This window comes from Scyliorhinus torazame, chromosome 11, assembly GCF_047496885.1.
Source record: "Scyliorhinus torazame isolate Kashiwa2021f chromosome 11, sScyTor2.1, whole genome shotgun sequence".
Classification (NCBI taxonomy): Eukaryota; Metazoa; Chordata; class Chondrichthyes; order Carcharhiniformes; family Scyliorhinidae; genus Scyliorhinus; species Scyliorhinus torazame.
The window spans coordinates 145,367,229-145,383,486 of record NC_092717.1 but is presented as its reverse complement, the minus strand read 5'-3'; the positions used below and the strand labels follow the sequence as shown (position 1 = coordinate 145,383,486).

The window sequence follows — 16,258 nt, the reverse complement described above, 5'->3', positions numbered from 1 at the left end:
TATGGTGAAACAGTTGAGGAACAGTGGAGAACCTTCCAAGCGATTTTTCAGTGCTCAGCAAAGGTTTATACCAACAAAAAGGAAGGACGGTAGAAAGAGGGAAAATCGACCGTGGATATCTAGGGGAATAAGGGAGAGTATCAAATTGAAGGAAAACGCATACAAAGTAGCAAAGGTTAGTGGGCGACTAGAGGACTGGGAAATCTTTAGGAGGCAACAGAAAGCTACTAAAAAAGCTATAAAGAAGAGTAAGATAGATTGAGAGTAAACTTGCTCAGAATATAAAAACAGATAGTAAAAGTTTCTACAAATATGTAAAACAAAAAAGAGTGGCTGCAGCAAATATTGGTCCTTCAGAGGATGAGAAGGGAGATTTAATAATGGGAGATGAGGAAATGGCTGAGGAACTGAACAGGTTTTTTGGGTCGGTCTTCACAGTGGAAGACACAAATAACATGCCAGTGACTGATAGAAATGAGGCTATGACAGGTGAGGACCTTGAGAGGATTGTTATAACTAAGGAGGTAGTGATGGGCAAGCTAATGGGGCTAAACGTAAACAAGTCTCCTGGCCCTGATGGAATGCATCCCAGAGTGCGAAAAGAGATCGCTAGGGAAATTGCAAATGTACTATGATAATTTACCAAAATTCACTAGACGCTGGTGTGGTCCCGGCGGATTGGAAATTCGCAAACGTGACACCACTGTTTAAAAAAGGAGGTAGGCAGAAAGTGGGTAATTATAGGCCAGTGAGCTTAACTTCGGTAGTAGGGAAGATGCTGGAATCTATCATCAAGAAAGAAATAGCGAGGCATCTGGATGGAAATTGTCCCATTGGGCAGACGCTGCATGGGTTCATAAAGGGCAGGTCGTGCCTAACTATTTAGTGGAATTTTTTGAGGACATTGCCAGTGCGGTAGATAACAGGGAGCCAATGGATGTGATATATCTGGATTTCCAGAAAGCCTTTGACAAGCTGCCACACAAAAGGTTGCTGCATAAGATAAAGATGCATGGCATTAAGGGGAAAGTAGTAGCATGAATAGAGGATTGGTTAATTAATAGAAAGCAAAGAGTGGGAATTAATGGGTGTTTCTCTGGTTGGCAATCAGTAGCTAGTGGTGTCCCTCCGGGATCAGTGTTGGGCCCACAATTGTTCACAATTTACATAGATGATTTGGAGTTGGGGACCAAGGGCAATGTGTCCAAGTTTGCAGACGGCACTAAGATGAGTGGTAAAGCAAAAAGTGCAGAGGATACTAGAAGTCTGCAGAGGGAATTGGATAGGCTAAGTGAATGGGCTAGGATCTGGCAGGTGGAATACAATGTTGACAAATGTGAGGCTTTCCATTTTGGTAGGAATAACAGCAAAAGGGATTATTATTTAAATAAAATATTAAAACATGCTGCTGTGCAGAGAGACCTGGGTGTGCTAGTGCACGAGTCGCAAAAATTTGGTTTACAGGTGCGACAGGTGATTAAGAAGGCAAATGGAATTTTGTCCTTCATTGCCAGAGGGATGGAGTTTAAGACTAGGGAGGTTATGCTGCGATTGTATAAGGTGTTAGTGAGGCCACACCTGGAGTATTGTGTTCAGTTTTGGTCTCCTTACTTGAGAAAGGATGTACTGACACTGGAGGGTATGCAGAGGAGATTCACTAGGTTAATCCCAGAGCTGAAGGGATTACGAGGAGAGGTTGAGTAGACTGGGACTGTACTCATTGGAATTTAGAAGGATGAGGGGGGATCTTATAGAAACATAAAATTATGAAGGGAATAGATAGGATAGATGCGGGCAGGTTGTTTCCACTGGCGGATGAAAGTAGAATTAGGGGGCATAGCCTCAAAATAAGGGGAAGTAGATTTAGGACTGAGTTTAGGAGGAACTTCTTCACCCAAAGGGTTGTGAATCTACGGAATTCCTTGCCCAGTGAAGCAGTAGAGGCTCCTTCATTAAATGTTTTTAAGATAAAGATAGTTTTTTGAAGAATAAAGGGATTAAGGGTTATGGTGTTCAGGCCGGAAAGTGGAGCTGAGTCCACAAAAGATCAGCCATGATCTCATTGAATGGTGGAGCAAGCTCGAGGGGCCAGATGGCCTACTCCTGCTCCTAGTTCTTATGTTCTTATGTCAGTGCATGCGGTTTTAGTTTAGCAGGTACCATGGTCGGCACAGGCTTGGAGGGCCGAAGGGCCTGTTCCTGTGCTGTATTGTTCTTTGTTCTAGAAGTAATCCTGAAATGGTATGTAAAACTATTAAGATTAGAGTTACCGAAGAACTCAGATTGTGGAACAAATGGCTTAAAATGCAAGTACTTTATTGACTAAATGAAATGCAATGCAGATGCCTCATGTCACATTTGCTTGTCATGAGCTTTTTTAAATCACAAAATATTTTTAAATTGTGCTTTTAAAGGTTACACTATTCCAGATGGCAAATATTGTCATTTAATTTGCTTCTTAAAATTTAGTTTTTGAGCTGTCATTAGTCCAAGCTCTCTACATTTAATGCAGACTGTGATCACTTTAAAGCAATCTTTGCTGATCTTTTACAAATACTCAGCCATATTATTAACATGCAATTATATTAGCATGCAAAATAAATTACTTGTCACAAGATGTTAAACCCTTATATCCTTTACAGAGAGCGGGGAATAAGAACCATCCAAATCATGCTTCTGAGATCCCTACTTATGGTAAGAATTAAATATGAAACTCTAACCAAAAGTTCAAAAATTATTTTCATGTTGACTGTTCAACTAACTTGGAACATTAATTGTTGGCGAAATAATTCCAATCAGTAACCCATACAAGAGCCCATTTTTGGTTCTGTGCTTGATATAATTTCAATTCTTAATCCTAGAACAGATTAACCTACACCGTAATCATAGATATTGCTTTAACTGTCCAAGGAGTAATACTTTTTCGAAGATTCTTTCATTTCTTTTGGAGACTGACTTTTTTGGTACACTTCTCAATTCTGCTTCATTTATAGAACTTAACAGAAATGTTCTATTCGTGACCATTTTGTGCAGCAGTAACTATAGCATTTAATTATCTTTAAAGTTCATACAATTTTGGCAAAAATGAGTCATTCGAAGAGTATATTTCAGAATACAGTTGTAATGTACATTTTTCTGCATATATCTTGAAATGCTTAATGTCACGGCAGGGTTTCAATATGTTAATGGGCACATCAGGAAGAAACCTACTAGCAATGTAAGTTTGTAAGATAAGTGTGTATGCAATTGTGTTATTGATTCATAACTCTGAATATTTTCTTCAAACTCTTGTGTCGAGTCTGTCCACAAATCATCTTTCTGGTTCCGGTGATTTCTGGTTGTACTTTGTTATTGACTTTTTCCTGTTGTAAATTGATGTGTACTATTGGAAGTATTTGCTTACCATGGGCATAGATGCCTCTGCAACAAATTTCTTAACTATTTCTCCCATCAGTCGCTATTTTGTTTCTCCTTTATACATGAGGGACACTAAAATAATTTTGTCTTCTGGCAGTTGAAAGCCGGGAATTTAAGTTTAAAAGCACCTCTTTTTGAAACTTCTTATTGGTTCCCAAGCTGTATTTAACTCACCCCTGCCAATTCTTAATCAGCTTCATCCTCTCACTGCCTGTTTGTGTCATTCTTCATTTTTCTTGGCCCAGTCTGCAGCTTTCTCTTTAAGGCTTTAGCAGCCTTTGGAACCCTTTCCCAAGCTTGATTATTGTATTCACAACCTGCCTACACTAGTCTCAGCCTGCAGTTTGCTTAATGCTACCCAGCAGCTAGGCCTCAGAAGTGCAATTTTCTATATCTTTAAAGATATGCATCTAAATTCTCCAAGCTGGACTGCGCATCTATCCCTTTTGAAGTGTTAATATTCAATGCACAAATTTGGGCAGGATTCTTCGACCACCCGCCGGGTCAGAGAATCGCCAGGGGGCGATGTGAATCCCGCCCGGCCGTTCCGACACCGGCTGCCGAATTCTCCGGCACCAGTTTTTGGGCGGGGGCGGGAATCGCGCCGCACCGGTCGGCGGCCGTTGGCAGGGACCCCGATGGGCCGAGCGGTCGCCCGTTTTCATCCAGTCCCGCCGGCGTAAAATGGACATGGTCCATCCCGGCAGGACCTGGCTTGGAGGGCGGCTAGCGGAGTCCTGGAAAGGGGGGGGGGGGCGCGGGGGGATCCGGGGTACCCACGGTGGCCTGGCCCGTGATCGGGGGCCCACCGATCTGCGGGCGGGTCTGTGCCGTGGGGCCACTCTTTCCCTCTGCGCCATCCTCTGTAAGGCTCCGCCATGGCCAGCGCTGAGAAGAAACCCCCTGCACATGCGCAGGAAACACGGCAGCAGTTCTGCACATGCGTCAATTCGCGCCGGCCCTTCGGCGCCAGTTGGTGTGGTGCCAACCCCGCAGGTGCCAGCCTAGCCCCCGGAAGTGGGGAGGATTCTGCAGCTTCCGGGCGGCCCGACGCCGGAGTGGTTCGCGCCGCACTTAGCGCCGGCGTCGGGTCGTTCCACCAATTGTGGGAGAATCTTGGCCCATGTTCTTAGCCTTCCTCCAACATCCCCTTATAAGTGTTCTTCACACGTATGCACTGCTGGGGGAACACCAAAGTTTATATCCCTGCAGTTGCGAAGCATCCATTAATCACTATTTTTTTCTTGTCCTTTATTTTCCTATTTATGCTGCCAAATTCCCTTTAAATAGGACATGCCTTAATTTTATAACCGACCTTCTATATCCTGTCTTAAATGGCATTTGAAAATTAACTTGCATGGCATACACTACTTTCCTATTTATATTGTTAATTCCAGACAGAGTTCTTTTACAAATCCATGCTGATTGTCCTTTATTATCATATGTCTTTCTATTACAGATTCTAAAGCTTTTTACACAACTAATATTAGGCTACTGTCTATAGTTTTATTAAAGTTTTCACAAAATATCAACAACAAAATGTAAAAGGAACCCAATAGAATTAAATACAAAACAAAACAACCCCGTGCCCCCCTCCCCCATACGTAAATAATAAATTAACACCCGCCGAAACACACAGCAAACAGAGCAAATATATACACCCCCTCAGATCCCCCAGTATAGACAAACAAAAATAAATAAAAATACAATAAAATAAATAAAATAGAACCCTCCCCAGGTTGCTGCTGCTGCTGACCATTGTCTACCGTTTTGCCAGGAAGTTCAAGAAAGGTTGCCACTGCCTGAAGAACCCTTGCACCGATCCCCTTAAGGTAAATTTCACCCTCTCCAATTTAATAAACCCCGCCATATCGTTGATCCAGGATTCCACGCTTGGGGGCCGCGTATCTTTCCACTGAAGGAGAATCCTTCGCCGGGCTACCAGGGACGCAAAGGCCAGAATACTGGCCTCTTTCGCCTCCTACACTCCCGGCTCCTCTGCAACCCCAAATATTGCGAGCCCCCAGCCCGGCCTGACTCTGGATCCTACCACCCTCGACACTGTCTTCGCTACGCCCTTCCAAAATTCCTCAAGCGCTGGGCATGCCCAGAAGATATGGGTGTGGTTTGCTGGGCTCCCTGAGCACCTAACACACCTGTCCCCACCCCCAAAAAACTGGCTCATCCTTGTCCCGGTCATGTGTGCCCTGTGCAGCATCTTAAACTGCATGAGGCTGAGCCTCGCGCACAAAGAGGAAGAGTTCACCCCCCCCCCCCCCCCAGGGCATCTGCCCACGGCCCCTCCTTGATCTCCTCCCCCAACTCCTCCTCCCACTTACCTTTCAGCACCTCCACCGAGGCCGCCTCCTCCTGCATCACCTGCAATGTTGCCGAGATCTTCCCCTCTCCAACCCACGCCCCCGCGAGCACCCTGTCCTGTACCGTGCGTGGCGGCAACAGCGGGAATTCCACCACTTGCCGCCTGGCAAACGCCCTTAACTGTAGATACCTAAAGACGTTTCCCGTGGGGAGCCCGTACTTCTCCTCCAGCTCACCCAGGCTCGCGAACCTCCCACCCTGTACCACCCCGAAAACCCTCTATCTATTCTCCCTGGGACAAACTGGTGGTTCCCCCGTATCGGGGTCCAGACCGAGGCCCCCATTTCCCCCCTGTGCCACCTCCATTGCCCCCAAATTCTGAGGCAACCGCCACCACCGGGCTCGTGGTATACCTCATTGGAGGGAGCGGCAACAGCGCCGTTGCCAGCGCCTCCAGACTCGTACCCTCACAAGAGGCTGTCTCCAGCCTCTTCCATGCCGCCCCCACCCCCTCCATCACCCACTTGCGCACCATCGTCGCATTGGCGGCCCAGAAGTACCCGCAGAGGTTGGGCAGCGCCAGCAACCCCCCCCCCCCCCCCCCCATCCCTACTCCGCTCCAGGAACACCCTTCTCACCATCTGAGTCCCTCGCGCCCACACAACCCCGTTATGCTCCTGTTGACCCGCCTAAAGAAGGCCTTTGGGACAAGAATGGGGAGGCACTGGAACAGGAACAAAAACCTTGGGAGCACCGTCATCTTGACTGACTGCACCCTATCCGCCAGGGACAGCAGTAACGCGTCCCAACTCTTAAACTCCTCCTGCATTTGTTCCACCAGCCTCGTGAAATTAAGTCTCTGCAGGGCCCCCCAGCTCCTGGCCACCTGGACCCCCAAATACCTGAAGCTCCTCTCCGCCTTTTTTAATGGAAGCTCGCCAATCCCCCTCTCCTGGTCCCCTGGGTGAACCACGAACAACTTGCTCTTCCCCATGTTGAGCTTGTACCCTGAGAAATCCCCGAACACCCTGAGGATCCTCATTACCTCTGGCATTCCCCCCACCGGGTCCGCCACATATAGCAGCAAGTCGTCCGCATAGAGCGACACCCTATGCTCCTCCCCACCCCGCACCAGCCCCCTCCAGTTCCTCGAGTCCCTCAGTGCCATAGCCAGGGGTTCAATCGCCAGCGTGAAGAGCAGGGGGGACAAGAGACACCCCTGCCTCATCCCTTGATGCAACCGAAAGTACCCAGACCTCCTCTTGTTCGTGGCCACATTCGCCGTCAGGACCTCGTACAACAGCTTAACCCACCTGACGAACCCCTCCCCAAACCCGAACCTCTTCAGCACCTCCCACAAGTACCCGCACTCTACCCTATCGAAGGCCTTCTCTGTGTCCGTCGCCACCACTATCTCTGCCTCGCCTCCGCACATTTGCGTTCAACTGCCTCCCCTTCACGAACCCTTCGTGGATGACCTGAATTCTCATGGCTAAGACCTTCGCCAGCACCTTGGCATCTACATTTAACAATAAAATCGGCCTGTAAGACCCACACTGCAGGGGATCCTTGTCCCGCTTCAGGATCCAGACAGCGGCCCATTCCTCCCTCCTCCAGTGGGGGCTCGGACTGATACAGTTCCTCATAAAAGTCCCTGAAGACCCCATTGATGCTAACCCCACTCCGCACCCCCCGCCCCCCCCCCCCCCCCCTCCCCCATCCTTAACTCCCCCAATCTCCCTATCTGCGTCCCACTTCCAAAACTGATGCGCCAGCATCTGACTTGCCTTTTCCCCATCTTCATAAATCGCCCCTGGGCTTTCCTCCACTTCGCCTCCGCCTTCCAGGTGGTCAACCGGTTGAATTCGGCCTGGAGGCTACGCCTCTCCCTCAACAGTCTCTCCGGCACCTCCGCATACCTCCCGTCTACCCTCACCATCTCCCCCACAAGTCTCTCCCTCTCCCTCTGCTCCCTCCTCTCCTTGAGGGCCCTAAAGGAGATCAGCTCTCCCCGAACCACCACCTTCAGCGCCTCCCAGACAATCCCCACTCGGACCTCCCCGTTATCGTTGGCCTCCAGGTATCTCTCTATGCTTCTTCGGACTCGCTCGCTCACCTCCTCGTCCGCCAACAGCCCCACCTCCAAGCGCCACAACGCTGGTCCCCCTCCTCCCCCAGCTCTAGGTCTACCCAATGCGGGGCGTGATCCGAAATGGCTATCGCCGAGTACCCGGTATCCTCTACTCTAGCTATCAGCGCCCTGCTCATATCAAAAAAGTCAATCCGGGAATAGGCCTTATGAACGTGCGAGAAGAATGAAAATTCCCTAGTCCCCGGCCTTGCAAATCTCCAAGGGTCCACCCCTCCCATCTGGTCCATAAACCCCCTCAGCACTTTAGCCGCCGCCAGCTTCCTACCCGTCCTACACCTGGAGCGATCCAGTGCCGGATCTAACACCGTGTTAAAGTCGTCTCCCCCCCCCCCCCCCCATTATTAGGCCCTCCACTTCCAAGTCCATGATCCAACATGCGCCGCATAAAACCCGCATCGTCCCAGTTCGGGGCACCACCCTTTCCCCTTGCAGCTTACCATTTACCATTACGTACCTGCCGAATGCTCAACGCCTCGAACGACACCCTCTTTCCCACCAAGATCGCCACTCCCCGATTTTTGGCATCCAGCCCCGAATTAAACACCTGACCTACCCACCCCTTCCTCAATCTTACCTGGTCTGCCACCTTCATGTGTGTCTCCTGGAGCATGACCACATCCGCCTTCTGCCACTTCAGGTGTGCGAACCCCCGGGCCTGCTTAACCGGCCCGTTCAGCCCCCTCCAGGTTATCAGCCGGATCAGGGGGCTACCCCCCCCCCCCCCCCCCCCCCCGCCGACTAGCCATAACCCCCCCTCGGCCAGCCATGCGCCCGCACCCCACGCCCGGCCCGTTTCCCCACGGCAGCAGACCATTGTCCCAACCCCCTCTACTCGCTCCAGCTCCCCCTTGACCATGCCAGCAGCAACCCAGCTCTTTCCCCCCCCCCCCCCCCCCCAAAGCTCGGACCCCTCCTAGCTGCATTGCTCCCCCCATTGCCCTCCCGCAAGTCAGCTGACTCCTGCTGACCCCGGCCGCTCCCGCCTCTCCTTCAATTCCTCCCATTGTGGGACTTGCCCTCCCTCTTGATTACCCACCAGCAGGCTCTCCGCCTACCCCTTCCATCCCAAGCACGGGGAAAAACCAGTGCTTTCCCGGCCACGCCCCCTCTAATTTTCCCGCGCTTTCTACCTGCCCGGCCCCGCTCCTCTGTCGCAGCTCCTTTGACTGGCCCAGTCCCCTCACCCCCAACTCGGGCCTCACCCTCCCCCGCGGGGCCCCATCCCCCCCCTACCGGCCATCCACCCCCTACTCCGTTTACTTGGCCCCCTCCAAGAGCCCACCCGACAGACCCAACCAAAACAGTGCCCTAACCACCAACACCGAACCAAAACTAAACCAGAACAAAGAACCCCCCCTCAAACTGTAACACAGCAACAACAATCCCTGACCATCCCCACGCCCGACCCCCCCAACCCGACCCTCAGTTTGTGTCCAGCTTTTCGGCCTGAGCAAAGGTCCACGCCTCCTCCGGGGACTCAAAATAATGGTGCCGGTCCTTGTAGGTGACCCACCGACACCCCGGCTGCAGCATACCAAACTTCACCCCCTTCCTGTGCAGCACCGCCTTCGCCCGGTTGTACCCGGCCCTCCTCTTCGCCACCTCCACGCTCCAGGCCTGATATACTCGGACCTCTGCATTCTTCCAGCTGCTGCTCCTCTCTTTCTTGGCCCACCTGAGTGCGCACTCCCGATCAGCGAACCGATGAAACCGCACCAACACCGCTAACAGCGGCTCGTTAGCCTTGGGCCTCCTCGCCAGCACGCTATGGGTCCCTTCCAGCTCTAGGGGCCCCTGGAAGGTCCCCGCTCCCATCAGCGAGTTTAACATGGTGACCACATAGGCCCTCACATCCCCTCCAGCCCCTCCGGGAGGCCCAGGATCCGCAGATTCTTCCGCCTCGACCAATTCTCCATCTCCTTGAACCGTTCCAGCCATTTCTTGTGGAGCGCCTCGTGCGCCTCCACCTTTACCGCTAGGCCCAAGATCTCGTCCTCGTTGTCTGAGATCTTTTGTTGAACCTCGCGGATCGCCACCCCCTGGGCCGTCTGGGTCTCCAGCAGCTTATCCATAGAAGCCTTCATCGGCTCCAGCAGGTCCGCTTTGAGCTCCCTGAAGCAGCGCTGGATAACCTCTTGCTGTTCCTGCGCCCACTGATCCACGCTGCCTGGTCCCTGCCTGCCGCCATCTTGTTCTTCTTCCCTTGCACTTTCTTTGGCTTCAACATCACTTTTTTAGTCGCCCAGCTCCTGGTCCAAGCCATGCACTGTCGGGGGAATGTTGCAGTCATCTTCCCACACCGGGAAATGTCGAAAAAATGTCGTTGGGGGCCCTGAAAAGTCCGTTCCAAACAGGAGCTGCCGAACGTGCGACTTAGCTCTGCATAGCCGCAACCGGAAGTCTCCCCTTTCTTCATTTTTGACCAGTGGTGTAACATTGGCAGCCTTTGTATCATATCCAAGGATGCTCACATAATTATTCTTGAGCCTCCATTCGAGCATGGTGCATTCTCCATTTGAGTTCCATGTTAAGTGTTCTGCATTAAATCAAAACTTTTAAATCTTACAGGAACTGGAAAAGTAAACTAAACCAGTAAAAAGTGCAGGAACTCTGTCTTCACGTTATGAATGCTTCATGCAATACAGTTGCATATTGAGAGAGGAAAGGAAATTTGTATATATTTTAGTTAATATATTTTAGTAGAAAATGAGTAATCATTTATAATTTGAGTTTTCCATTGGCCAAGCATGGAATTTATTTCACGTTTACTTATATCCCAATACATTTATCTTCACTCCACGTGAATGTGTTGCTACTTAAACACTAATTTCACCTTAAAATGTGATTTGAAACTATCCACAAAACTTGGTAGAGGCTTTGTTAATGCCACTTCAACAACTATTAAGAGGTTCCTAAGTATAGCCAGTGTGTCTTGCTAGAACACACTAGTGTAAAATACTGGACTAGTAATCCAAAGGCCCTGGGCGAGATTCTCCACTCCCGTGCCGGCTGGGAGAATCGCCTGGGCCGCCAAAATTTCCCAGGACGCCGGTCCGACGCCCTCCCGCGATTCTCCCAAGCGGCGGGAACGGCCCCGTCGGGTTCCGCAGGCCGGAGAATCGCCAGAGACGCCCAAAATGGCGATTCTCCGGCACCCCTGCTATTCTCAGGCCCGGATGGGCCGAGCGGCCAGGCCAAAACGGCAGGTTCCCCCCGGCGCCGTCCACACCTGGTCGCTGCTGACGGGAACAGCGCGGGAACGCTGGTGGGGCGGCCTGCGGAGGGGGGATCTTGCACCAGGGGGTACCTCAAATGTGGCATGGCCCGCGATCGGTGCCCACCGATCGTCGGGCAGGCCTCTCTGAAGGAGGACCTCCTTCCTTCCGTGGCCCTGCAAGATCCGTCCGCCATCTTCTTGCGGGGCGGACCCTGAGAGGACAGCAACCACGCATGCGCGGGTTGGCGCCGGCCGCGTCATCTATGTGGCGCTGCCTTTACGCGACGACAAGGCCTGGCGCGTGTAGATGACGCGGCCCCGATCCTAGCCCATTGTCGGGGCCTGAATCGGTCTGGATCGGGGCCGTTTCGCGCCGTCGTGAACCTCAACAGCGTTCACGACGGCGTGGGCACTTTGGCGCGGGAGTGGAGAATCCCGCCCCCTGTCTGCGGCTCTCGAGATATGTACAAATCTCACCATGGCAGTTGGTGGAATTTTAATTCAATTCATTAATAAAAATGGAATTAAAAGCTAGTCTCAAATTATGGTGACGACAAAACTATCTGTTGTTGAAAATAAAAACCATTGTCGAGGACCTAGGTTCGATCCTGGCCCCGGGTCACTGACCGTGTGGAGTTTATGCATTCTCCCTGTGTCTGCGTGGGTCTAAACCCCCACAACCCAAAGATGTGCAGATTTAGGAGAATTGGCCACTCTAAATTTCCCCTTAATTGGAAATAAAATGTATTGGGTATTTTAAATTTTTTTTTAAAACCATAACATCAAACTAGGTATTGGAAAGGACAACATATCTAGCCCAATTGACCCTGAAAGGTTGTCCTCACCTAATATCTAGGGGCTTGCAACAAAATTGGGAGAACTATAGACAAGTTGAACAGCTGCCTGACATAGCCATGCTCATGGATTCATATCTTACACCCAATACCCAACACACCTCCATCACCATCCCTGGATATGTCCTTTCGCAACAGTAGGAGAAACCCACCAGAGGTGGGGGTGGCAGTGGCACAGTGGTACACATTTGGGAGAAAGTTGCTCTGGGGTTCTCAACATTGACTTGGGCACCGTGACGTCTCATGGTGTCAGATCAAACATGGGCAAGGGAGCCTCCTGCTGATTATCACTTAAAGCCCACCCTCCGCTAATAAATCAGTACTCCTTTATGTTGAACACCAACTGGAAGAAACCCATAAGTGTAGCAAGGGCACGTAATGTATTGTGGGTGGGGAAACTTCAATGTCCACCAAGAGTGGCTCAGTAGTACTGACGAAGCGAGCTGAATCCTAAAAGACACATTTGCCAAAGTAGACCTGGGACAGGTGGTGAGGGAAAATCTTACGACATCTCCCTCACCAGTCTACCTGTCGCAGGTGCATCAATCCAAAACCGTATTGCTCCGTGTGACCGTCACGCAGTCCTTGTGAAGATGATGCCCAATCTTTACCTTCAGTTACTATCCATCATGTCATGTCACACTACCAGCGTGCTAAATGGGAGTGATTTAGAATAGATATAGCAGCTCTAACATGGGCATCCAGGAGGCACTATAGACCATCAGAAGAATTGTATTCAACGGCAATCTGTAACGACATATTCTTTAATTTACTATTGCCACCCAGCACAAGCGTCAACCCTGGTTCAGTTAGGAGTGCAAGAGCACCACCAGGTCACCTTAAAATTTAAAGGGTGCCAGCCTGGTGAAGCTACAAACAGGATTGCATGCATGCCAAACAGCGGAATCAGCATGCGATAGATAGAGATAAGATCTGAAATAAGTTCTGCAGCACAGTCACATCCCGTCATGAATGGTGCTGCACAATTGAACAACTAACTGGAGGAAGAGGCTCCACAAATCTACAATATCTCCATCCTAAATGATGGGCGAGCCCGGAGCATCAGTGTAAAACACAAAGCTAAAGCATTTACAACCATCTTCGGCCAGAGATTCCAAGCGGATGATGCAACTTGGCCTCATTCTGAGGCCAAGGATGTCAAGCTTCAGTAAATTTGATTCATTCCGCATGATATCAGGAAAAAGGGTATAATTGAAAATACGTTAGTTCTCTCTTGTTGGGTATCTAAGGGTCACAGTGGCCAGACATGGGGAGGCAGTGGCGTAGTGGTATTATCACTGGACTAGAGATCCAGAGTAATGCTCTGGGGACCTGGGTTCAAATCCTACCATGGCAGATGGTGAAATTTGAATTCTATTAAACAAAAACCGGAATTAAAAGTTTAATAATGACCATGAAATCATTGTCGATTGTCGTAAAAATCCATCTGGTTTACTAATAAAATCTGCCATCCTTCCCTGATCTGGCCTGCATGTGATTCCAGATTGGCAACAATGTGGTTGACTCTTATGCCCTGTGAAGTGCCCCTCAGTCTAAGGGCAATTAGAGATGGGCAACAGCCAGCACCGCCCATAAATCATCATAAATTTTAAAACGTTCTGAGGAAGACTGATATCGGAATTTCTTTCTGAGGTTATTGGTCTTTGAATTATTTTTCCCAGAAAGTAGTGGAATTGAATTGGTCATTGAATCTACTCAAGGCTGAGTTAATTTTATCCAAGTGTGGCATCAAGGAGGCCTAGCAAAATTGAAGTCCGTGGAAATCGGGGAAACTCTCCACTAGTTGGGGTCATGGAGAGGCAATTTTGAGGTATTGGAGGAAGCGTACAAACCTCCATGAAACCATCTACCCAACGCTTTAAGCACAGCCAGTCTTGCATGCGGCAGAGACTGTAGAACGCTTATTGGACTTAAATCAGCTATTTGAGAACGCAGTGAATCAGTGGAAGAAAGTCATCCTCGATCATAGACTGCCTAAGAAGGTTACCTACAAAGGAAAGTGGTTATGGTGTTGGAAGCCAATCATTCAAGCCCTTGTATGTCAGTGCAGGAGATCCTAAGGGTAGTGACTGAGGCCCAATCACCTTCTTCTGCTTCATCAATGACCTTTCCTCTTATCATAAGTTCAGAAGTGGAAATAGTTACTGATTGCACAGTGTTCAGTACCATTAGTGACTCCTGATACGGAGGTAGTCTGTACCCATATGCAGCAAGACCTGAACAACATTCGGGCTTGGGCTGGAAAGTACAAAGAACAATACAGCACAGGAACAGGCCCTTCGGCCCTCCAAGCCTGCGCCGACCAGGGTACCTGCCTAAGCTAAAACCATATGCACTTTCGGAGTCCGTATCCTTCCATTCCCATCCTATTCATATATTTGTCTAGATGTCCGTTAAATGCCGCTACCGTACCTGCTTCCACCACCTCCCCAGGCAGCGTGTTCCATACATTTATCACCCTGTGTAAAAAAAACTTGCCACGCACACCTGTTCTAAACTTTACCCCAACCACTTTGAACCTATGTCCCCTAGTACTTGGCTCTCCTACCCTAGGAAAGAGTATTTGATTATCCACTCTGTCCTTGCCACTCATAATCTTGTAGACCTCTATCAGGTCACCTCTCAACCTCTGTCATTCCAGTGAGAACAGACCAAGTTTATCTAATCTCTCCACATAGCTAATGCCCTCCATGCCAGGCAACATCCTAGTAAACCGCTTCTGTACCCTCTCCAAAGCATCCACATCCTTCTGGTAGTGTGGCGACCAGAATTGTACACAATATTCCAAATGAGGCCGAACTAAGGTTCTGTACAGCTACGACATGACTTGCAAATTTTTATATTCAATGCCCGACCGATGAAGGTCAGCATCCTGTATGCCTTCTTGAGCACCTTATCCACATGTGTTGCCACTTTCAGTGATCGGTGGAATTGCACGCCCAGAACTCTCTGCCTGTCAGTACTTGCAAGAGTTCTACCATTTACTGTGTAATTCCTGCATGCATTGGACCTTCCAAAGTGCATTACCTCTGTTATCCGGATTAAATTCCATCTGCCATTTCTCCGCCCAAGACTCCAACCTGTTTATACCCTGCTGTATCCTCTGACAATCCTCTTCACTATCCGCAACTCCACCAATTTTTGTGTCGTCTGTGAACTTACTAATCAGACCAGCTACATTTTCTTCCAAATCATTTATATACACCACGAACAACAAAGGCCCCAGAACTGATCCCTGTGGAACGTCGATAGTCACAGCCTTCCATTCAGAAAAGCACCCTTCTACTGCTACCCTCTGCCTTCTGTGCCCAAGTAACATTATTGAAACACGCATGCCAGGCATTTCCATCTACAAGAAAGAATATAGCGACTCCACTTTGACATTCAATGACATTACCATCATTGAATTAACATCATGGAACCATAGACTAGAAACCTAAGTGGACCAACGATGTAATATTGTGGCTACAAGGGTCAGAGGCAACTCACTTCCTGACTTCCCATTGTCTGTCCACCGTCTACAGGACACAAGTCAGGAGTGTAATAAAATACTCTGCATTTGCATGGGTGAGTGCAGTTCCAACAGAAGCTCAACCACTGAAGATTGGCATCCCATCCACGATTCGTTCTCCAACTTTGATGCACAGTGATGTAGGTGTGCATCATTTACAAGATGCATTGCAGCAACTCAACAAGCTTACTTCAACAAACATGTGACCTCTACCACCTAAAAGACAAGAGCAGCAGACACATAGAAACATCACCTGCAAGTTCCCCTCCAAGCCACGCACCTTCCTAACTTGGAACAATTTCAGCATTCCTACACTGTTGTGGAGTCAAAATCCTGGATTCCCTTCCAATACCAAATGGACTGCATCAGTTCAAAAGGCAGCTCACCACCTTTTTGAGGGCAATTAGATAAGGACAGCAAATGCTGGCCTTGCCAGAGAAGCTCGCATCCCGTAAACAAATGAAAAAAAGTCCCTCTCCTCTCCAAAATGCATGACAAGGGTGTTACTTCTGTTTTACATTTACACACTGGCTCTCTTAAGATTGGAAGCTCTAACAAATTATGAATTACATCATGTTACAATGCATGTAAATTCACATATAATTTTCAAGCATTGAGGGGATATTTGGCTATTTGAGTACAGTTCCAACTTAGATGACTATGGAAAGTTTTTCTTTATCTTGCTTGAGAAATTATCAAAATGGTGGCAAGGTAAAATTGAGGGGGGGAAAAAAAATCAAAGGAATGGATGGCACAGTGGTTAGCAT

General features: G+C 49.2%; 1 protein-coding gene across 6 annotated transcripts in view; it reads left to right on the top strand.

The window, feature by feature from the left end:
* The window catches only part of efr3a (EFR3 homolog A (S. cerevisiae)), a 235,163-nt gene that overhangs the window by 149,499 nt on the left and 69,406 nt on the right, over positions 1-16,258 (top strand). For all 6 annotated transcript variants that reach the window (XM_072467858.1, XM_072467857.1, XM_072467854.1 and 3 more), the window contains one exon: positions 2,643-2,694. In XM_072467858.1, coding sequence (XP_072323959.1) covers positions 2,643-2,694 — 52 coding nt within the window. The remainder of the gene's footprint in view (positions 1-2,642; positions 2,695-16,258) is intronic.